Consider the following 23,525-nt stretch of genomic DNA (forward strand, 5'->3'; position numbering starts at 1 on the left):
ACATACAGGTAACTACCAAAATAAAGGAAACACTTGAGTAAATGAGGGATACAATGTATTTTGAAAGCAGGGGCTTCCACACAGGTGTGGTTCCTGACTTAATTAAGCAATTATAATCCCATCATGCTTAGGGTCATGTATAAAAATGCCCAGTTGACCATTATTTTGGCTATTATGGCTAGAAGAAGAGATCTCAGTGACTTTGAAAGAGGGCTTTCAAAGGAGCATAGGGGGTTTAAAGGGTGTGTGTTTGTCTCAGTCATCAGATCTCACCCCAATTGGATTCTGGAGTGGCACTTTTCACCACCATCTACAAAACACCAGCTGATGGAATGTATCGTGGAAGAATGGTGTTGTATACCTCCAATAGAGATCCAGACACTTGTAGAATCTATACCAAGGTGCATTGAGGCTGTTGGTGTTTCCTTTATTTTGGCAGTTACCTGTAGCAGATAATGAGCTTGCAGTGTGTGTGTGTGTGTGTGTGTGTGTGTGTGTGTGTGTGTGTGTGTGTGTGTGTGTGTGTGTGTGTGTGTGTGTGTGTGTGTGTGTGTGTGTGATCCACATGTGTACAGTATATGTGTGTTTCAACCTCAAAGACTGGGGCAGTGGGGGGAGAGAGAGGGTGGGTGTAGAAAGGATGCTAGCAGTGGGGCAAAGTGTTAAGGTTTTACAGGCAACTACAGTAAATCCCACACGCCTACTTCATTATCAGATATACCCTACATACACACACATGCTTGGTTGTCCACACAGAACTCATCCCCCCGACCTCACCCGAACCACATTACATCCTCCTACTTCCTGAACTGGTGGCTGCTGGGAGGAGAGAGGTATATTATTAATGGTTCTCTGGGCTACGGGACAGGGGGCGGGCTTAATAATCAGCATATGCTGATACAGTACCTTGTCTTGGGGAAATAGAGGGAGAACAAGGCAGTTAACCCACTGTTCATAGGCCGTCATTGTAAATAAGAATTTGTTCTTAACTGACTTGCCTAGTTAAATAAAGGAAAAAAATTGTCCATCTATAGATGCGCGACAAACCATATGTAGGCTATCTGCAGCATGTCGGTAATATTTCAACGTCCACATACTTTTGTATATATAGTTTATGTATCAGCTGATGAGCAAGTTCAGTGCATTTATTAACACTCTTGTAACCCTCTGTAGTTATGCATTGGGACTATCTAAATAAAGTGAAAGACTGTTGAATTAAGTTAATATGCAATAATCACTCAAAACATCCAACTGTGCAACTGTTGTTGGGATGATTGAGATGACCTTCTAACACTTGAGCACCTTGTCTTTCCTGTTGCTGAGGAGGAAAGGCATCAGAGGCTCTAATGTTAACATGTCATTTTATTCTCGTTTCTCGTTTATTCTCCATTTTTAGTCATACTGTATGCCCAAAAAATATTTATATACAAAATACATTCATTTTTACTTCTTGACAAAAACACAAAACAATTTACAATATGATACACATTGCCTACTACGTTAACAAAGAGCAGAGATCGTTGTAACAGATTCTGTAAAACTTGTCCACAGTTCCGCTTTTCAAATCAAGTGTTTCTGTCTCAAATGAGATGCGAAACAAACAGGGACTAAGTAATCTTATTGCATCATCCATTGGCACCCATTTCAAGGAGAAGAAACCCCTCTGGATGTATGGAAAGCCCTCTGGATGTATGGAAAGCCCTCTGGATGTATTGAAACCCTCTGGATGTTTGGAAAGCCCTCTGGATGTATGGAAACCCTCTGGATGTATGGAAAGCCCTCTGGATGTATGGAAAGCCCCCTGGATGTATGGAAACCCCTCTGGATGTATGGAAAGCCCTCTGGATGTATGGAAACCCCTCTGGATGTATGGAAACCCCTCTGGATGTATGGAAAGCCCTCTGGATGTATGGAAACCCTCTGGATGTATGGACAGCCCTCTGGATGTATGGAAACCCTCTGGATGTATGGAAAGCCCTCTGGATGTATGGAAAGCCCTCTGGATGTATGGAAAGCCCTCTGGATGTATGGAAAGCCCTCTGGATGTATGGAAACCCCTCTGGGTGTATGGAAAGCCCTCTGGATGTATGGAAAGCCCTCTGAATGTATGGAAAGCCCTCCGGATGTATGGAAAGCCCTCTGAATGTATGGAAAGCCCCCTGGATGTACGGAAAGCCCTCTGAATGTATGGAAAGCCCTCTGGATGTATGGAAAACTAAGCAAAATACAAAACAACAAAAATATTATGTTTGTCACTTATGAATGTAAACACTTTGATAAATACAAAGTTGGAAACAACGCTTGAAAAAATATTAACTTTTTTCGGAAACATAAGATTATATGGTAATAGAATGATTAAAACCTCCTATGGCAGCTTGCAGATAGTTGTCACTACGTAGCCATGCTCAACAGGACAAAGGTAAAGGTTTTTTTTTGCCAAAAATTACACTTTAACAACTAACCCATACCTCAACCCTTTCCCATTTACCGTACCCCTTAACCTTAACACTCCATTAATAACAAACAGCTAACGTACTTGCAAAATACTGCTGATGATATAGCCAATTTTGTCCTCTCTAGCATGGCCATCTAGTGATGACACTTGCAGACTGGTTTTGTGACAGTTGACCCAAAGCATCACTTTGTCTCTCTCGCCTCTGTTCTTTCCTTTCCTTTTTTCTCTTTAAATCTGTGGTAAATGATGTTTGTTCCACTTCTCCTCCTTAGACTATGTATACTAATGCGTCTCACCAAGTATGTGTGTGTGTGTGTGTGTGTGTGTGTGTGTGTGTGTGTGTGTGTGTGTGTGTGTGTGTGTGTGTGTGTGCGTGTGCGTGTGCGTGTGTGTGTTACCACTGCTTCTCTAAATGGGAAACACTCCTCTAACAGGGCACATTCTTCTCCAGTCTCTTTAGCCATTAAAGAGAGCTGTTGTTGTTCACATTGTTGTTGCAGTCTCAGCCGGTCGGGCTGTTCTGCACTGCAGGTCTTAGGGCAGCAGAGTTAGTTTATAATGCTGACGACGAAGATGATGATAGTTCATTTAAATTATGAAAGTTAATTAACATGGTGAAAACGATGGTTCATTTAAATGATAATGATTATGATGATGATAGTTAATTTACATGATGATAATGATAGTTAATTTAAATGATGACGATTATGATGATGATGAAGATGATGATAGTTCATTTAAATGATCAGGATTATGATGAAGATGATGATAGTTATTTTAAATGATGAGGATTATGATGATGAAGCTGATAGAGTTGATTTAAACCATGATGATGATGATGATGAAAACGTCATCAGAGTTAGTTGATGAACTGAGCACCCCCGTGAGGCACGATCTCTGTCAAGCCCCACCCAACTACATTCCCCCTCTGCTCACACCCCTCGCCGTCCTGCAAAGCCAGCTGGGATATCTCCTCCTCCGTCAGCACACGGTCCCACATGTTCACCCCCGTCATCTTCCCAGCGAATGCCAACTTGGCATCGAAGCCTCCCTCAAACCCAGGCATCTGACTCTCACTGCCACCTGACCCTCCAGAGACCACACCACCGTTCTTTTCCTGCCCAAGGCCGATCTTCTCCTGCCCAAGCTGGAGTGAGCCTCCATCTGGTAACATGTGGCCCTCGGCCACCCCGGGTGTGAGTGCCACTCTGTGTCCATCAGCCCATAGTGACGCTATGCCCTGCTCAGAGCTCCAAGCCCCACATAGGTGGGTCCAAACTCCTCCTCCTTTCACCACGCCCCGTGCCTCCACCAGGTGAGCCTCTCCTCCCACGGTGAAAAGAGCCCTGGTTCCGCTAAGAAGGAGCTGTATCTCATAGGGGTTCCGTTTGGTTCCGTAGGAAAACAGCACGGTTCTGTTGGAGATGGAGACGGGCTTGGCCCACAGGCACACGGTGAAGGAAGAGAGGGAGAGAGGGAGGTCTGGTGTCACTGACGAGAAGATGCGACGGGAACGCATAGGGAAGAGAAGGGCGGTCTCACAGCCTGCGAGAGAGGAGGGAGGGAGGAGAGGATGAGAGAATAGCTTTAGTCATTTTGCGGTTATTATTCATCTGAAAGATGACAAAATCAGGAGAGGAATCAAGGGAGGGAGATTGAAACAGACCCTGTATGCTGTCTCACAGGGCTTCTTCAGGCCTAAGCTCTCTTCTCAGAAGCACTACTACAGATGACCAGATCATTACGTATTTATCTCACATCAAGAAACACTTCACTAGATATTAGTTATGTATATAATGTTTCCACTGAAGTCATTTTGCTGTGGCGCTGCGCCACGGCAAAATCATTGCCGCCACGCCCAAAAAATAAGGAACTTGAAAAAATATGTCTGCCGAGGCCGAGGTGCACTTTGAAGGTGCTAGATCAATCCACATTTACTTTTCCTCTGCAAACAAAACGACTAATGAATATAAGAATCTGCCAACCCATAGTAGAATAGTTTATCTATTTATCTAACCGGCTTGTTGTTGTGAGTTCTATGCAATATAATATATTAATATAGAATATATATATATTATATTAAAATGTATTAAAGTTAGGAGTGCCATAGGGATGCTAGCATGCATTCTGATAAGCACAACACTCCTTGCAATCGCAAAAAAAAGCAGTTTTAATGGCCTTTGCTAAAAAGAGGGTGCCTCCAGCTTTCCATTCCTTATGTATTTATTTCTCAACTCCTAAATATTTCGCAAACTGCACCATTTTAAAACCCAGAGTTTGTAGCAGCAGCATGGTTAAGTGAGTTGCTCTGCAATTCACCGTGAGTGTATAGGGGAGAGGTGGGCTAAATGTAACACGGGTCACTTGTAGGGTAACTTGGGGTAAAATGCCACTCTATCTCAAAAGATTTTTGGGGGAGTGATTTAAAAAATTGTGATGAGACAGATTCGATTTTTTGTTTAGCAAGAGTAGTGGCAACCAGGGAAAATGTTGGGGGGGGTGGTGGCAAAGTGATTTATGTGAGAAGTACTGGGTCCCTGTGTGTTACCTCGGGTGGCGGATTACCCCAAGTTACCCTAACAGGTAAGCCTACATTATATTAACTGTTTATGCAAGTTTTTTGTGACATCAAATTCTTCAATAGGAACCTAACTAGTTAAACGATCACATTTGAGATCTGGCTAATAATTAGCCCAGTAGGGTAAATACAGATAGGCAACCCCATGCTTCAGCCTATTTATTTATAGCCACTATGCTGCATCAGTTGGGCTACAGGTGATCATTGTTATTGCTAATAGCATACATGTTAATATGGACCATGCATAGGCTATATGCATGGTCCAATATGTTAAAATAATTGTACCAAATCATTTTACCATTATGTCATTGGGTTCATTTCTGGAGGTGGAAATGATATATATTCATTTTGGAGTAGAATGTCCTTTTGAAGTCACCTTCACCCCTAACCTTAACCCCACTGCTACACATTTTTGTTATGTAACCGGATGATTTTATTATCCCCGTGAGAGATCTCCGTTAGCGACATTGTTCTACCCAATATGAATGACTATAGAATTATATATATACTGTATAAGATCTCTATGGTTGAACCTTTAACAGTCATGCCAAGGATCTCTATGGTTGAACCTTGGTATGCCAATGGAGCAGTTTGGTATTTGAGCGGTAGACCATGGTGTGATCAGAGTACAGAGAGGGTGTTTGAGGTTCAGGCTGCGGTCAGTGGTAATGCGGTCAATGATGTCATAGACCAAAAGTTTTTCCCTGTCTTTTCCCACTCGGCGGGCGCAGTCGTTTTTCTCTCTCTCTCTCTCTCTCTCTCTCTCTCTCTCTCTCTCTCTCTCTCTCTCTCTCTCTCTCTCTCTCTCTCTCTCTCTCTCTCTCTCTCTCTCTCTCTCTCTCTCTCTCTCTCTCTCTCTCTCTCTCTCTCTCTCTCTCTCTCTCTCTCTCTCTCTCTCTCTCTCTCTCTCTCTCTTTCCTTTAGGCGACGAAAGAGTAAACTGTATGCTCACCATGTCTGTTTCTTATCACACACACCACTCTTTCATTTGCTTGTGCACAAGTGTGCACGTGTGTGTGTGTGTGTGTGTGTGTGTGTGTGTGTGTGTGTGTGTGTGTGTGTGCGCGTGCGTGTTTCTGTGTGTATGATTTGTATATGACTAAGTGGGTTTTGAATCAGTGTGGACAGCTCCCTTTCCCCTCTGCAGCAGCAGCAGCAGCAGCATTCTGATAGCCAGGTTATGACACTGAGACTCCTCCTACCAGACCCTAAATGTTGACGTTACATTTGTCTCAGGTTTCTCTCCGGGGGTAACCTTTCCCATCTGGTTCTGCTTCCCAGGGTGTTTTGCTGTGGTTGATTTGTCGACCTGCTAATGATTATACCACCTTCTGCTCAGTATCCAGGTTTACAGGGCGGATGATATAGACCGTGTGCGTGTGCGTGTGCGTGTGTGCGTGTGCGTGTGTGTGTGTGTGCAATGTAAAAAGCATTGTAGTTTTATCTGATTAATACTGGGAACTGGAGCTGGCTCACTGAAAGGCCTGGCGGCTATATATATGAACAGACTTGATTCAGAGAGACTCCTCTTTATAGAACAATAGCCTTGTTGCTCTCTGGGCTTATTGTAAGTCCTCAAACTCATTTTGTTTTTGATTGAATTTCAACAGAGTAAGTAGGTAGAGGTCTGAACAGGGCCTGTGGGTGTATTTCAGATGCAGAGACTGGGCTTGGAACACGGACAGGCACTCTGGAAAGAATCCATTTTATTATTCATTTTTAAGAAAAATTGACCAGAATTGTTGTTTATATACATACTCTCTAAGTATATATTTCCTATTTTCATTCTTTCAAGAATGATGGGTTGTTAAGGATCACATTGCCTGGGAGGGATGTCTGGTGTGACTCTGGTGAGAGGAGTGCTGTATTACCTGATGGTGTCTAAACATGGATCTTCTACATTATATAGAGCAGGGCTTGTCAACCTGGTTACTGTACCACCAAGTACATGTTGCTCTGCCTAGAGTACCACTGAAATACCCCCTCATGTGCAGTTTACCAGTAAGTCTACTGTCTCATGAGTCTTTTCAAGTTCCCCATGTGGATAGGTCAGGTACTAGTGCCCCTGGTTGGGTCAAGTTCCCCATGTGGATAGGTCAGGTACTAGTGCCCCTGGTTGGGTCAAGTTCCCTATGTGGATAGGTCAGTACTAGTGCCTCTGGTTGGGTCAAGTTCCCCATGTGGATAGGTCAGGTACTAGTGCCCCTGGTTGGGTCAAGTTCCCCATGTGGATAGGTCAGGTACTAGTGCCTCTGGTTGGGTCAAGTTCCCCATGTGGATAGGTCAGGTACTAGTGCCTCTGGTTGGGTCAAGTTCCCCATGTGGATAGGTCAGGTACTAGTGCCTCTGGTTGGGTCAAGTCCCCCATGTGGATAGGTCAGGTACTAGTGCCTCTGGTTGGGTCAAGTTCCCCACGTGGATAGGTCAGTACTAGTGCCTCTGGTTGGGTCAAGTTCCCCATGTGGATAGGTCAGGTACTAGTGCCTCTGGTTGGGTCAAGTTCCCCATGTGGATAGGTCGGTTACTAGTGCCTCTGGTTGGGTCAAGTTCCCCATGTAGATAGGTCAGGTACTAGTGCCTCTGGTTGGGTCAAGTTCCCCATGTGGATAGGTCAGTACTAGTGCCTCTGGTTGGGTCAAGTTCCCCATGTGGATAGGTCAGGTACTAGTGCCTCTGGTTGGGTCAAGTTCCCCATGTGGATAGGTCAGGTACTAGTGCCCCTGGTTGGGTCAAGTTCCCCATGTGGATAGGTCAGGTACTAGTGCCTCTGGTTGGGTCAAGTTCCCCATGTGGATAGGTCAGTACTAGTGCCTCTGGTTGGGTCAAGTTCCCCATGTGGATAGGTCAGGTACTAGTGCCCCTGGTTGGGTCAAGTTCCCCATGTGGATAGGTCAGGTACTAGTGCCTCTGGTTGGGTCAAGTTCCCCATGTGGATAGGTCAGGTACTAGTGCCTCTGGTTGGGTCAAGTTCCCCATGTGGATAGGTCAGGTACTAGTGCCTCTGGTTGGGTCAAGTTCCCCATGTGGATAGGTCAGTTACTAGTGCCTCTGGTTGGGTCAAGTTCCCCATGTGGATAGGTCAGTACTAGTGCCCCTGGTTGGGTCAAGTTCCCCATGTGGATAGGTCAGTACTAGTGCCCCTGGTTGGGTCAAGTTCCCCATGTGGATAGGTCAGTACTAGTGCCCCTGGTTGGGTCAAGTTCCCCATGTGGATAGGTCAGTACTAGTGCCCCTGGTTGAGGACCACTGATGTAAAGGATGCCAGGATGTACAGGGACACAGGAAGAGGTGTTCTCACCTGCAGGCAGGTGTCGTTGCTGTGCCGACTTGAGCGCGAGCTCTAGCACCGCCCTCGTCTTCGCCAGCTCTGTCACCACGGCAACCAGCATCTCTGCCGATGCCACTTCCTGCTGCAAGTTTTCCCCCTTAGCCTCTGGATTACTCAGGCAGCTGTTTTCCAGCTTGATAAGTCGGATAGCCTGTGTCCTCGCTGCAGTTAGAAGCTGCTGTAACAGCTTTTCCTGGTGGCTATTCCCAGCTGAATTCCCAGCAGCAGTGCTTCGATCCTGTCTGAGATGCTCCATGCTCTCCCTGAGGCGAGCCTCCATCTGCATGGACATCCTCCGCCCAGCGGTCTCCACCGCAACGCCACAGGCCCCTCCGTACTGAGCCACGAACCTGTGGTGAGGAGAAGAAGGATTAGAGAGGGATTACATCAGAGACCAGGAAGTACAGTACACATGGGAGCCAAGCTAGCCAACTGCACCAGTAGTTTCTTACGCCCAATTCCACATGGACTCCTGTCAGATATACACAGGTGCACAGAGGTTAGGGGGGGTAAAGGTCGATTTCGGATTGCTGGTTATGATCCATTGGCTGAGAGTTCAATTTATAATGAACAAAAATATAAACGCAACGTGCAACAATTTCACATTTTTTACTGAGTTACAGTTCATAGGGAAATCCGTCAATTTAAATAAATGTGTTAGGCCCATTAGACTCATTAGGCAGGGCACAAACATGGGTGGGCCTAGGAGGGCATATGCTCACCCACTTGGGAGAAAGATTCACCCACTGGGGAGCCAGAATGAGTTTTTCGCCACAAAATAGCTTTATTACAGACAAAAATACTCCCCAGCACAAGGTGCACCTGTGTAATGATCATGCTGTTCAATCAGCTTCTTCATATGCCACACCTGTCTGGTGGATAGATTATCTTGGCAAAGAATAAATGCTCACTAACAGGGATGTAACCACATTTGAGTGGGAAGGAGTGGTAAATAAGAGAGATGGACAGTTTGCAGGAGAAAGGGACAATCTGAGAGAGAGATGGACAGTTTGCAGGGGAAAGGGACAATCTGAGAGAGAGATGGACAGTTTGCAGGAGAAAGGGACAATCTGAGAGAGAGATGGACAGTTTGCAGGAGAAAGGGACAATCTGAGAGAGAGATGGACAGTTTGCAGGAGAAAGGGACAATCTGAGAGAGAGATGGACAGTTTGCAGGAGAAAGGGACAATCTGAGAGAGAGATGGACAGTTTGCAGGAGAAAGGGACAATCTGAGAGAGAGATGGACAGTTGGATGGAGAAAGGGACATACTAAGAGAGCGATGGACAGTTTGCAGGAGAAAGGGACAATCTGAGAGAGAGATGGACAGTTGGATGGAGAAAGGGACAATCTGAGAGAGAGATGGACAGATGACAGGAGAAAGGGACAATCTGAGAGAGAGGGACAGTTTGCAGGAGAAAGGGACAATCTGAGAGAGACATGGACAGTTTGCAGGAGAAAGGGACAATCAGAGAGATGGCTTTTTGTGCGTATGGAACATCTCTGGGATCTTTTATTTCAGCTCATGAAACATGGGACCAACACTTTACATGTTGCGTTTATATTTTTGTTCAGTATATATACAGTACCAGGCAAAAGTTTGGACACACCTACTCATTCAAGTGTTTTTCTTTAGTTTTACTATTTTCTACATTGTAGAATAATAGTGAAGACATCAAAACTATGAAATACACATATGGAATCATGTAGTAACCAAAAAAGTGTTAAACCAATCAAAATATATTTTATATTTGAGATGCCACCCGTTGCCTTGATGACAGCTTTGCACACTCTTCTTATTCTCTCAACCAGTTTCATGAGGTAGTCACCTGGAATCCATTTCAATTCACAAATGTGCCTTGTTACATTTCATTGGTGGAATTTCTTTCCTTAATGCGTTTGATGCCAATAAGTTGTGTTGTGACAAGGTAGAGGTGGTATACAGAAGATAGCCCTATTTGGTAAAAGACCAAGTCCATATTATGACAAGAACAGCTCAAATAAGCAAAGAGAAAAGACAGTCAATCCAGAAAATGTCAAGAATTTTTTAAGTTTCTTCAAGCGCAGTTGCAAAAACTATCAAGTGCTATGATGAAACTGGCTCTCATAAGGCCCGCCACAGGAAAGAAAGACCCAGAGTTACCTCTGCTGCAGAGGATAAGTTCATTAGAGTTACCAGCCTCAGAAATTGCAGCCCAAAAAATGCTTCTCTGAGTTCAAGTAACATCTCAACATCAACTGTTCAGAGGAGACTGCATGAATTAGGCCTTCATGGTCGAATTTCTGCAAAGAAACCACTACTAAAGGACACCAATAATAAGAGGCTTGCATGGGCCAACAAGCACGAGCAATGGACATTAGACCGGTGGAAATCTGTCCTTTGTTCTGATGAGTCCAAATTAGAAATGTTTGGTTCTTTGTGAGACGCAGAGTAGGTGAACAGATTATATCTTCATGTGTGGTTCCCACCGTGAAGCATGTAGGAGGAGGTGTGATGGTGTGGGGGTGCTTTGCTGTCAGTGATTTATTTATAATTCAAGGCACACTTAACCAGCATGTCTACCACAGCATTCTGCAGCGATACACCATCCCATCTGGTTTGCGCTTAGTGGGACTATCATTTTTTTTTCAACAGGACAATGACCCAACACACCTCCAGGCTGTGTAAGGGCTACTTGACCAAGAAGGAGATTGATGGAGTGCTGCATCAGATGATCTGGCCTCCACAATCACCCAACCTCAACCCAATTGAGATGGTTTGGGATGAGTTTGACCGCAGAGTGAAGGAAAAGCAGCCGACAAGTGCTCAACATATGTGGGAACTCCTTCAAGACTTTTGGAAAATCATTCCAGGTGAAGCTGGTTGAGAGAATGCCGAGAGTGTGCAAAGTTGTCATCAAGGCAAAGGGAGGCTACTTTGAAGAATCTAAAATCTAAAATATATTTTGACTTGTTTAACACTTTTTTGGTTACTACATGATTCCATATGTGTTATATCATAGTTTTGATGTATTCACTATTATTCTACAGTGTAGAAAATAGTAAAACTTAAGAAAAACCCTTGAATGAGTAGGTGTGTCCAAACTTTTGACTTTATATAAGTTCATATACATACCACAGACTTTCTTCTCAAAAACCAACCTTAGCATCTCTCCACGCAGCGAACCCAACTCCACCTTGATGATGTCATCGGAGTACTGCAGAAGCATGTTTTCCCTCATCTGAGAGTTCTCCAGCATGGAGAAGAGCTTGTCCCATTTAGTCATGTCTGTAGCCTTACAGGGTCCTGGGGCTGGGGTAGCTGTGGCTGGAGAGAGGGACAAAGAGAGAGAGAGAGAGAGAGAGAGAGAGAGAGAGAGAGAGAGAGAGAGAGAGAGAGAGAGAGAGAGAGAGAGAGAGAGAGAGAGAGAGAGAGAGAGAGAGAGAGAGAGAGAGAGAGAGAGAGAGAGAGAGAGAGAGAGAGAGAGAGAGAGAGAGAGAGAGAGAGAGAGAGAGAGAGAGAGAGAGAGAGAGAGAGAGAGAGAGAGAGAGAGAGAGAGAGAGAGAGAGAGAGAGAGAGAGAGAGAGAGAGAGAGAGAGAGAGAGAGAGAGAGAGAGAGAGAGAGAGAGAGAGAGAGAGAGAGAGAGAGAGAGAGAGAGAGAGAGAGAGAGAGAGAGAGAGAGAGTAAAATGAATGAATACAAGCCATCTAACATACATGCCTGTCTGAACCGCTCCACCTCTCCTTCCTACTCAATTGAATTGAATTAAATGTAATTGAGTGGGAAGGAGAGGTGGGGTATGTTAGAGAGCTTTTTATTCATACATTTTAAGTCAACACTGAGATGTCTCAATAATCATTCACTTCCTATCCTTTCTCCTGTCAACTGTCCATCTCTCTGATTGTCCCTTTCTACTGTCATCTGTCCATCTCTCTCTCAGATTGTCCCTTTCTCCATCCAACTGTCCATCTCTCTCTTAGATTGTCCCCTTCTCCTGACAACTGTCCATCTCTCTCTCATATATTGTCCCTTTCTACTGTCATCTGTCCATCTCTCTCTCAGATTGTCCCTTTCTCCATCCAACTGTCCATCTTTCTCAGATTGTCCCCTTCTCCTGCAAACTGTCCATCTCTCTCAGATTGTCCCTTTCTCCGTCCAACTGTCCATCTCTCTCTTAGTTTGTCCCCTTCTCCAGCAAACTGCCCAACTCTCTCTTAGATTGTCCCTTTCTCCTGCAAACTGTCCATCTCTCTCTTAGTTTGTCCCTTTCTCCTGTCAACTGTCCATCTCTCTTTCAGATTGTCCCTTTCTCCTGCAAACTGTCCATCTCTCTCTCAGATTGTCCCTTTCTCCTGTCAACTGTCCATCTCTCTCTCACATTGTCCCTTTCTCCATCCAACTGTCCATCTCTCTCTTACATTGTCCCTTTCTCCATCCAACTATCCATCTCTCTCTCAGATTGTCCCTTTCTCCTGTCATCTGTCCATCTCTCTCTCAGATTGTCCCTTTCTCCTTCAAACTGTCCATCTCTCTCTCACATTGTCCCTTTCTCCTGTCATCTGTCCATCTCTCTCTTAGATTGTCCCTTTCTCCTTCAAACTGTCCACCTCTCTCATATAGTGTTCCTTTCTCCTGTCAACTGTCCATCTTTCTCTTAGATTGTCCCCTTCTCCATCCAACTGTCCATCTCTCTCTTAGATTGTCCCCTTCTCCTCCAAACTGCCCATCTCTCTCTTAGATTGTCCCTTTCTCCTGCAAACTGTCCATATCTCTCTTAGATTGTCCCTTTCTACTGTCATCTGTTCATCTCTCTCTCAGATTGTCCCTTTCTCCTGCAAACTGTCCATCTCTCTCTTAGATTGTCCCTTTCTACTGTCATCTGTTCATCTCTCCCTCAGATTGTCCCTTTCTCCTGTCAACTGTCCATCTCTCTCTTAGATTGTCCCTTTCTACTGTCATCTGTTCATCTCTCTCTCAGATTGTCCCCTTCTCCTGCAAACTGTCCATCTCTCTCTTAGATTGTCCCCTTCTCCTGCAAACTGCCCATCTCTCTCTTAGATTGTCCCTTTCTCCTGCAAACTGCCCATCTCTCTCTCAGATTGTCCCTTTCTCCTGTCAACTGTCCATCTCTTTCTCAGGTTGTGCCTTTCTCCTGTCAACTGTCCATCTCTCTCTCAGATTGTCCCTTTCTCCTGACAACTGTCCATCTCTCTCTCAGATTGTCCCTTTCTCCTGACAACTGTCCATCTCTCTCTCAGATTGTCCCTTTCTCCTGCAAACTGTCCATCTCTCTCTCAGGTTGTGCCTTTCTCCTGTCAACTGTCCATCTCTCTTTCACATTGTCCCTTTCTCCATCCAACTGTCCATCTCTCTCTCAGATTATCCCTTTCTCCTGACAACTGTCCATCTCTCTCTCAGATTGTTCCTTTCTCCTGCAAACTGTCCATCTCTCTCTTAGATTGTCCCTTTCTCCTGCAAACTGTCCATCTCTCTCTCAGGTTGTGCCTTTCTCCTGTCAACTGTCCATCTCTCTTTCACATTGTCCCTTTCTCCTGACAACTGTCCATCTCTCTCTCAGATTGTCCCTTTCTCCTGACAACTGTCCATCTCTCTCTCAGATTGTCCCTTTCTCCATCCAACTGTCCATCTCTCTTTCACATTGTCCCTTTCTCCATCCAACTGTCCATCTCTCTTTCACATTGTCCCTTTCTCCATCCAACTGTCCATCTCTCTCTCAGATTGTCCCTTTCTCCTGCAAACTGCCCATCTCTCTCTTAGATTGTCCCTTTCTCCTGCAAACTGTCCATCTCTCTCTCAGGTTGTCCCTTTCTCCTGCAAACTGCCCATCTCTCTCTTAGATTGTCCCTTTCTCCTGCAAACTGTCCATCTCTCTCTCAGGTTGTCCCTTTCTCCTGTCAACTGTCCATCTCTCTTTCACATTGTCCCTTTCTCCATCCAACTGTCCATCGCTCTCTCAGATTGTCCCTTTCTCCTGACAACTGTCCATCTCTCTCTCAGATTGTCCCTTTCTTCTGCAAACTGTCCATCTCTCTCTTAGATTGTCCCTTTCTACTGTCAACTGTCCATCTCTCTCTCAGATTGTCCCTTTCTCCATCCAACTGTCCATCGCTCTCTCAGATTGTCCCTTTCTCCTGACAACTGTCCATCTCTCTCTCAGATTGTCCCTTTCTCCTTCTACCTGTCCATCTCTCTCTTAGATTGTCCCTTTCTACTGTCAACTGTCCATCTCTCTCTCAGATTGTCCCTTTCTCCATCCAACTGTCCATCTCTCTCTTAGATTGTCCCTTTCTACTGCAAACTGCCCATCTTTCTCTCAGATTGTCCCTTTCTCCATCCAACTGTCCATCTCTCTCTTAGTTTGTCCCTTTCTCCATCCAACTACTTTTTTCTCTCCCTTTGCTTGAAACAGGATCAATCTATTCCCGCTCTGTGCCTCTTTTTCTCTTTCCGTGTCCTGTATCCTGGCAGTTTGAGTGTCTTTCTCTGGTGTGGTAATGTGTTATGTTACTCTCCAGTGTTAGTTTGGGCCGCTTCATCTTTAATCATGTAAAATCACATTACGAACTGCCCTGAGCAAATGTACTGTTGGTTATGTTTTTCTGTAAGAGTACCAAGCATACACACACACACACACACACACACACACACACACACACACACACACACACACACACACACACACACACACACACACACACACACACACACACACACACACACACACACACACACACACACACACACACAGACAGACAGAGAAGCCTGCCTTCCGAAATAGCTGAGAGAAGAATTCCCCAATTAAATAGTATTTCTTTGATCAATGACCAGTCATTCATAATGGTCTTTTCCCAATAGGAGGCTAAAAGCTCCGGTCTCCTCTCGCTCAACTTACTCTCTGACAGAGAACATCTCTGCCCAGACTTTCCCAGCCAATACTGACAGAACACATTGAGAAACACTCCCTCAGCCACAACTACTGGAGATAGATTGACTGACAGAGCACAGCTAGATCAGTGATTCCCAAATGTCTGTTGCTTTATAACCCAACTAAAGCTTTTGGAAATTTATGAACCGCTGAATTGGAAGTGACTCACCATTCGGTAAACGCTGGTCCAGATTATTTACATTATCTATGTACTGTACGTACTTAATGTACTCTGGCAGAGAAGAGGAGAAGAGAGAGAGGAGAAGAGAGGAGAAGAGAGAGAAGAGAGGAGAAGAGTGAAGAGAGAGGAGAGAAGAGAAGAGAGAGGAGAAGAGAGAGAAAGAGAAGAGATGAGAAGAGAGAGAGGAGAAGAGAGAGAAGATAAGAGAGAGAAAGAGAAGAGAGAGAGGGGAGAAGAGAGGAGAAGAGAGAGTAGAGAGAGACAGAGGAGAAGAGAGAGAAGAGAGGAGAAGAGAGAGTAGAGAGAAAGAGAAGAGAGAGAGGAGAGAAGAGAGAGAAGAGAGGAGAAGAGAGAGAAAGAGAGAGTAGAGAGAGAAAGAGAAGAAATGAGAAGGGAGAGGAGAGAAGAGAGGGAACATGTCCACATGTGCTCAGCACTAACACAGTCAGTGCTCACACTCTCTATGATTAGTCTTTGCACTTCATATCCAGAGACAAATAACTTGACAAAGACCAACACTGGACAGAGTACATGTAGACAGACCTTTACATCCCACACAAGCAGAGCACAAACTGGCTGAACACAGCCATACAGAGGCCTGAAGATACAGGGGTTGCCTTAACGCAGAATTCATCATTTTCACTGAGAAAAATAAATAAACGCAGAAGAAATATCAAAACGCAGATCTAGTGATTCAGTTACACTTCTTCACTCGGATAAGACATTTTTTCTGTGGTAAACATAAGAAATCTGATGGCCATGCATCGTTTTTGCTAAAAGAAATACCTTGCTCTTTCATTCTAAGCTTATTTAAGCTAATTTACTGATGAGTGGCTGCTAACCAACTAGCGTTGGATTTCTAATGTCATCTGATGAAATCTAAGCTATTTTCTGTGGAAGGTTTTGCATACATTTATTTTGTTTGATGGAAAACTTCAGTTTCCTTGCCCAATATCACTCTATTGAAGCAAAAACATTGTTGTCTTTCAATATAAAACGCAGGCAAAATGTTTTTTTAATGCTTGTTTTTTTTAACATGCAGATGTCTAAAAGCTAACTCCACTTCTGGACTTTTTGACCAGCTGATTTAAGTCATGAACAAGCCTGACACTAAAACCTTCATTCAATCATGACTGACATTCAGTGGGCTGTGACTGAACAAAGGCAATTCACTAATGTTACGTGAAAATCCTACTGGAGACAAACACACCGAGACAGTCTTGTTTCATTCAGTTCAACTTGTTGATGAACTTGTTGTTCCACAAATTAACATCACAGATGTATTATAAAGCTTAACACATTTCATATATTATAAAGCCTAGTATGAGAGGCTAAGGAACCGTTGGGCCATCGACATGCCAAAAGCATGAACAGAAACATTGATGGGTTAATCCCACAGAACATGAGACTTCCAGACATATTCCTTACTCAGCATTCAGAGCTCTCACACACACACAGACACACACACACACACACACACACACACACACACACACACACACACACACACACACACACACACTTGACTTACGCTCCAGTGGCTCTCCCTCTGTGATCTCGTTGTAGTAGCTGTCACCATAGTTCACCTCGATATCGTCTTCGTACCCAAGAGTCAGCGACACACACACCGACAGCAGACACACTGCCTGGGGGAGCCGCCGCAGAAACATGCTGCCTGCCGCCTGTCTCAGAGAGAGAGTCTGTCTGTGTTGAGGTCTATCTACCTGTCAGAGACTTTGTGCTGTGAGTTTTGTCTGCTTTCTCTCTGTCTCACAATGTGTGTGAGTATGTTGAGAGAGAGGTAAATGTGAGTATGTTGAGAGAGAGGTAAATGTGAGTATGTTGAGAGAGAGGTAAATGTGAGTATGTTGAGAGAGAGGTAAATGTGAGTATGTTGAGAGAGAGGTAAATGTGGGAGTGTGTGTTAAATATCTCAGAGCTATTTCCCCTCCTCTCCTCTTTCTTTCTCTCTTTCTCTTTCTTTCACTCTCTATCTTTCCTCCTATGTGTCCCTGTTGACCACTCTATCTCTCTCTCTGTTTTCTCTCTCTTTCTCTCTGTCTCTCGCTCTCTCTTTCTCTCTCTCTCTCTCTCTCTCGTTAAATGCTAAACAATCCCTTGCCAGCGGTCCTGGTAGGGTTGTATTCTCAGGCTTAGAGGGAATGGGCCAGAGTGCGGGTTTGCCTGGGCTATATAAACACGCTCAGATCCTACCCCTAGTTCTGCACAGCCCAGTACACAGCCAAGCCCGGCACCAGCCCCCAGCCCATCCTATCCTAGCTCTGTCCCAGCCTTAGCCCAGCCTAGACCATGCCCCAGCCCGAGTCTCAATGCCACACACACACACACACACACACACACACACACACACACACACACACACACACACACACACACACACACACACACACACACACACACACACACACACACACACACACACACACACACACACACACACACACAGAGAGAGAGAGTCCAGCACAGCCAGGGGAGCTAGGCAGTGAGTAATTCTTCGTTGGAGGTAGCTTATGTCGGGTGTGGATGTGGGGGGGAGGCGGCGTTAGGGGCTTTGGGGGGTGGGGGGGGGGCGGGTTAGGCTCGGGGTGTGTGTGTGTGGGGGGTGGGGTAGCGGTGAATGGAACCCAGACTTTAGCGGCTTCTAAATGGGGATATTGTTCTCGCACTCACTTTTGTTTATTTATTTATTTTCCCAACTGACTCAACGTGTGTGTGTGTGTGTGTGTGTGTGTGTGTGTGTGTGTGTGTGTGTGTGTGTGTGTGTGTGTGTGTGTGTGTGTGTGTGTGTGTGTGTGTGTGTGTGTGTGTGTGTGTGTGTGTGTGTGTGTGTGTGTGTGTGTGTGTGTGTGTGTGTGCATGTGTGTATTCAGTGGGGATGGCGTAATTACTTCCTCATGGGATTTTTAAGGACTTGCCCCCACCCCTGCCACCCCCACATGCCCTCTCTCCTGCTGCCTCTGTCTTTCTCCCTTCCCCATTCTGTCTCTCTCTCTCTCTCTCTCTCTCTCTCTCTCTCTCTCTCTCTCCCTCTCTCTCTCTCTCCCTCTCTCTCTCTCTCTCTCTCTCTCTCTCTCTCTCTCTCTCTCTCTTTCTCTGAGACAAGCGGGTGGACGTGCTACCTTGGGCTTTAAACACAGCGTAGCACTAAGGGCATGAGGTCTTTAAAAAACATGAAAGCAGTTTCTGCTTTATTTAATAACACATGGCAGAGGGGAAGTGACCTTCCTATCTTTGACCTGCTAACACACAATTTAACAGAGAAGTGACTGGGGGAGATTGAGAAAGACACAGAGAGAGAGAGAGAGAGAGGGGGGGGGTAAAATGTTCCTCACGTGTTGTGTGTGTGTGTACAGATGTGGTTACCATGCCGCCTTTATGGAGCCTACTTGAGGTCTATATTACACCAACAGGAAACACATGATGTATACTGCTCTAACCACCATATAAACAATTATGTGTGTCTGTCTGTGTGTGTGTGTGTGTGTGTGTGTGTGTGTGTGTGTGTGTGTGTGTGTGTGTGTGTGTGTGTGTGTGTGTGTGTGTGTGTGTGTGTGTGTGTGTGTGTGTGTGTGTGTGTGTGTGTGTGTGTGTGTGTGTGTGTGTGTGAGGCAGAGAGCGAGTGTGTGTGCGTGTATGGAGGAGGGTCTGAGTTTTGAATGCATACCATAAGTCATGTTATTTCATGCCTCTTAATATGTACGGTATCTACACTGCTGTTCTTTACTGTGCTGTTTAAACAGTGGCTCTTTACAACAGTTCTTTACTGTGTTGTTTAGACAGCGGCTCTTTACAGCAGTTCTTTACAGTTCTGTTTAAACAGCGGCTCTTTACAGCAGTTCTTTACAGTTCTGTTTAAACAGCGGCTCTTTACAGCAGTTCTTTACAGTGTTGTTTAAACAGCGGCTCTTTACAGCAGTTCTTTACTGTGTTGTTTAAACAGCGGTTCTTTACAGCAGTTCTTTACTGTGTTGTTTAAACAGCGGCTCTTTACAGCAGTTCTTTACTGTGCTTAAACAGCGGCTCTTTACAGCAGTTCTTTACTGTGTTGTTTAAACAGCGGTTCTTTACAGCAGTTCTTTACTGTGTTGTTTAAACAGCGGCTCTTTACAGCAGTTCTTTACTGTGTTGTTTAGACAGCGGCTCTTTACAGCAGTTCTTTACTGTGTTGTTTAGACAGCGGCTCTTTACAGCAGTTCTTTACTGTGTTGTTTAAACAGCGTCTCTTTACAGCAGTTCTTTACTGTGTTGTTTAAACAGCGGTTCTTTACAGCAGTTCTTTACTGTGTTGTTTAAACAGCGGCTCTTTACAGCAGTTATTTACTGTGTTGTTTAAACAGCGGCTCTTTACAGCTGTTCTTTACTGTGTTGTTTAAACAGCGGCTCTTTACAGCAGTTCTTTACTGTGTTGTTTAAACAGCGGCTCTTTACAGCAGTTCTTTACAGTGTTGTTTAAACAGTGGCTCTTTACAGCTGTTCTTTACTGTGTTGTTTAAACAGCGTCTCTTTACAGCAGTTCTTTACAGTGTTGTTTAAACAGCGGCTCTTTACAGCTGTTCTTTACTGTGTTGTTTAAACAGCGGTTCTTTACAGCTGTTCTTTACTGTGTTGTTTAAACAGCGGCTCTTTACAGCTGTTCTTTACTGTGTTGTTTAAACAGCGGCTCTTTACAGCCGCCCATCCAGTATTGCTGAATTTTGACCTCAGCTGAGCTCCTTTAGGCTAGTTGTGTGAGTGATTCAGACTAGCATAGGTTAACATTACTGCCGAGTGATTCAGACTAGCATAGGTTAACATTACTGCAGAGTGATTCAGACTAGCATAGGTTAACATTACTGCAGAGTGATTCAGACTAGCATAGGTTAACATTACTGCAGAGTGATTCAGACTAGCATAGGTTAACATTACTGCAGAGCGATTCAGACTAGCACAGGTTAACATTACTGCCGAGTGATTCAGACTAGCATAGGTTAACATTACTGCAGAGTGATTCAGACTAGCATAGGTTAACATTACTGCCGAGTGATTCAGACTAGCATAGGTTAACATTACTGCAGAGTGATTCAGACTAGCATAGGTTAACATTACTGCCGAGTGATTCAGACTAGCATAGGTTAACATTACTGCCGAGTGATTCAGACTAGCATAGGTTAACATTACTGCAGAGTGATTCACACTAGAATAGGTTAACATTACTGCAGAGTGATTCACACTAGAATAGGTTAACATTACTGCAGAGTGATTCAGACTAGAATAGGTTAACATTACTGCAGAGTGATTCAGACTAGCATAGGTTAACATTACTGCCGAGTGATTCAGACTAGCATAGGTTAACATTACTGCAGAGTGATTCAGACTAGCATAGGTTAACATTACTGCCGAGTGATTCAGACTAGCATAGGTTAACATTACTGCAGAGTGATTCAGACTAGCAGATGGGAATTCCAATGTCTGATATATATGGGACATGCATATACGGGTATGGAATAGGTCCCGGGTGAAATTATTCATGAAATCCATAGGATACACATTGAAATGTTTGGATCATAAAAGTCTCCAAACCACACTAGTCACGTGTTTCTGCTGAGCTCGGCATAGTTCTAGTCTGCAGAATCACTTCCCATAGAAGTGAGTTTAATGTTTGGCCCAATGCTGTAGTATTAATGTTTCTGGAGGGTCACAATACAATGAACAAGGTTTTCTTGAATTCTGGCATAAATTATGATTTATTAAATACAGTTATCGCTTCACATTGACATCATATCCTGGTTGGGATCTGGGCCCTATGGGACCTGGGCCTTATGGGATCTGGACCCTATGGAATCTGGACCCTATGGAATCTGGGCCTTATGGGATCTGGGCCTTATGGGATATGGGCCTTATGGGATCTGGGCCTTATGGGATCTGGGCCTTATGCGATCTGGGCCCTATGGAATCTAGACCCTATGGAATCTGGGCCCTATGGGATCTGGACCCTATGGAATCTGGACCCTATGGAATCTAGACCCTATGGGATCTGGGCCCTATGGGATCTGGACCCTATGGAATCTAGACCCTATGGAATCTGGGCCTTATGGGATCTGGGCCTTATGCGATCTGGGCCCTATGGAATCTAGACCCTATGGAATCTGGGCCCTATGGGATCTGGACCCTATGGAATCTGGACCCTATGGAATCTAGACCCTATGGGATCTGGGCCCTATGGGGTCTAGACCCTATGGGATCTGGGGCCCTATGGGATCTAGACCCTATGACCCTAATTGATCTTCCAACTTCCGGCGCCGAAAAGAGATGGCCGCCTCGCTTCGCGTTCCTTGGAAAATATGCAGTATTTTGTTTTTTTATGTGTTATTTCTTACATCGGTACCCCAGGTAATCTTAGGTTTCATTACATACAGTCGGGAGGAACTACTGAATATACGATTAACGTCAACTCATCATCGTTCCTACCAGGAATATGACTTTCCCGAAACGGATCCAGTGTTTTGCCTTCCACCCAATACAATGGATCTGATCCCAGCCGGCGACCCTGTGCGACGCCGAAAAAGGGGCAAACGAGGCGGTCTCGTGGTCAGGCTTCGGAGACGGGCACATCGCGCTCCACTCCCTAGCATACTACTCGCCAATGTCCAGTCTCTTGACAATAAGGTTGACGAAATCCGAGCACGGGTAGCATTCCAGAGAGACATCAGGGATTGCAACGTGCTCTGCTTCACGGAAACATGGCTAACTCAAGAGACGCTAACGGAGTCGGTGCAGCCAGCTGGTTTCTTCATGCATCGCGCCGACAGAAACAAACATCTTTCCGGTAAGAAGAGGGGCGGGGGGGTATGCCTTATGATTAACGAGACGTGGTGTGATCATCATAACAACACACAGGAACTCAAGTCATTCTGTTCACCTGATCTAGAACTCCTCACAATCAAATGTCGACCGCATTATCTACCAAGGGAATTCTCTTCAATCATAATCACAGCCGTATATATTCCCCCCCAAGCAGACACATCGATGGCCCTGAACGAACTTTATCTGACTCTTTGTAAACTGGAAACCACACACCCTGAGGCTGCATTCATCGTAGCTGGGGATTTTAACAAGGCTAATCTAAAAACAAAACTCCCTAAATTCTATCAGCATATCGATTGTGCTACCAGGGCTGGAAAAACCCTAGATCATTGTTATACTAATTTCCGCGACGCATATAAGGCCCTCCCCCGCCCCCCTTTCGGAAAAGCTGACCACGACTCCATTTTGTTGATTCCAGCCTACAAACAGAAACTCAAACAACAAGCTCCCGCGCTCAGGTCTGTTCAACGCTGGTCCGACCAATCTGAATCCACGCTTCAAGACTGCTTCGATCACGCGGATTGGAATATGTTCCGCATTGCGTCCAACAACAATATTGACGAATATGCTGATTCGGTGAGCGAGTTCATTAGGAAGTGCATTGACGATGTCGTACCCACAGCAACGATTAAAACATTCCCAAACCAGAAACCGTGGATTGACGGCAGCATTCGCGTGAAACTGAAAGCGCGAACCACTGCTTTTAACCAGGGCAAGGTGACCGGAAGCATGACCGAATACAAACAGTGTAGCTATTCTCTCCGCAAGGCAATCAAACAGGCTAAGTCCCAGTACAGAGACAAAATCGAGTCGCAATTCAACAGCTCAGACACAAGAGGTATGTGGCAGGGTCTACAGTCAATCACGGATTACAAAAAGAAAACCAGCCCCGTCGCGGACCAGGATGTCTTGCTCCCAGACAGGCTAAACAACTTTTTTGCCCGCTTTGAGGACAATACAGTGCCACTGACACGGCCCCCTACCAAAACCTGCGGGCTCTCCTTCACTGCAGCCGAGGTGAGTAAAACATTTAAACGTGTTAACCCTCGCAAGGCTGCAGGCCCAGACGGCATTCCCAGCCGCGTCCTCAGAGCATGCGCAGACCAGCTGGCTGGTGTGTTTACGGACATATTCAATCAATCCTTATCCCAGTCTGCTGTTCCCACATGCTTCAAGAGGGCCACCATTGTTCC

At 45.1% G+C, this 23,525-nt stretch overlaps 2 protein-coding genes across 4 annotated transcripts in view; one reads left to right on the forward strand and one right to left on the reverse strand.

Annotated features, from left to right (window-relative positions):
* Positions 1 to 23,525, forward strand: part of veph1 (ventricular zone expressed PH domain-containing 1) — a 205,119-nt gene that overhangs the window by 42,228 nt on the left and 139,366 nt on the right. The gene's annotated exons all lie outside the window — the stretch shown is intronic.
* LOC139548341 (pentraxin-related protein PTX3-like) lies at positions 1,345 to 17,899 on the reverse strand. Of its 2 annotated transcripts, none has more exons than XM_071357968.1 (6): positions 17,000 to 17,899; positions 11,502 to 11,667; positions 8,332 to 8,711; positions 1,957 to 4,000; positions 1,759 to 1,918; positions 1,345 to 1,720 (listed from the first exon to the last, which is right to left on the reverse strand). In XM_071357968.1, the coding sequence occupies exons 1-4, from the start codon at positions 17,136 to 17,138 to the stop codon at positions 3,315 to 3,317; spliced, it is 1,371 nt and encodes a 456-aa protein (XP_071214069.1). In that variant the 5' UTR covers positions 17,139 to 17,899; the 3' UTR covers positions 1,345 to 1,720; positions 1,759 to 1,918; positions 1,957 to 3,314. The 2 variants fall into 2 exon arrangements, with proteins under 2 accessions (XP_071214069.1, XP_071214068.1); XM_071357967.1 differs by lacking the exon at positions 17,000 to 17,899 and adding an exon at positions 15,457 to 15,901.

Source organism: Salvelinus alpinus, chromosome 21 (assembly GCF_045679555.1).
Source record: "Salvelinus alpinus chromosome 21, SLU_Salpinus.1, whole genome shotgun sequence".
NCBI lineage: Eukaryota > Metazoa > Chordata > Actinopteri > Salmoniformes > Salmonidae > Salvelinus > Salvelinus alpinus.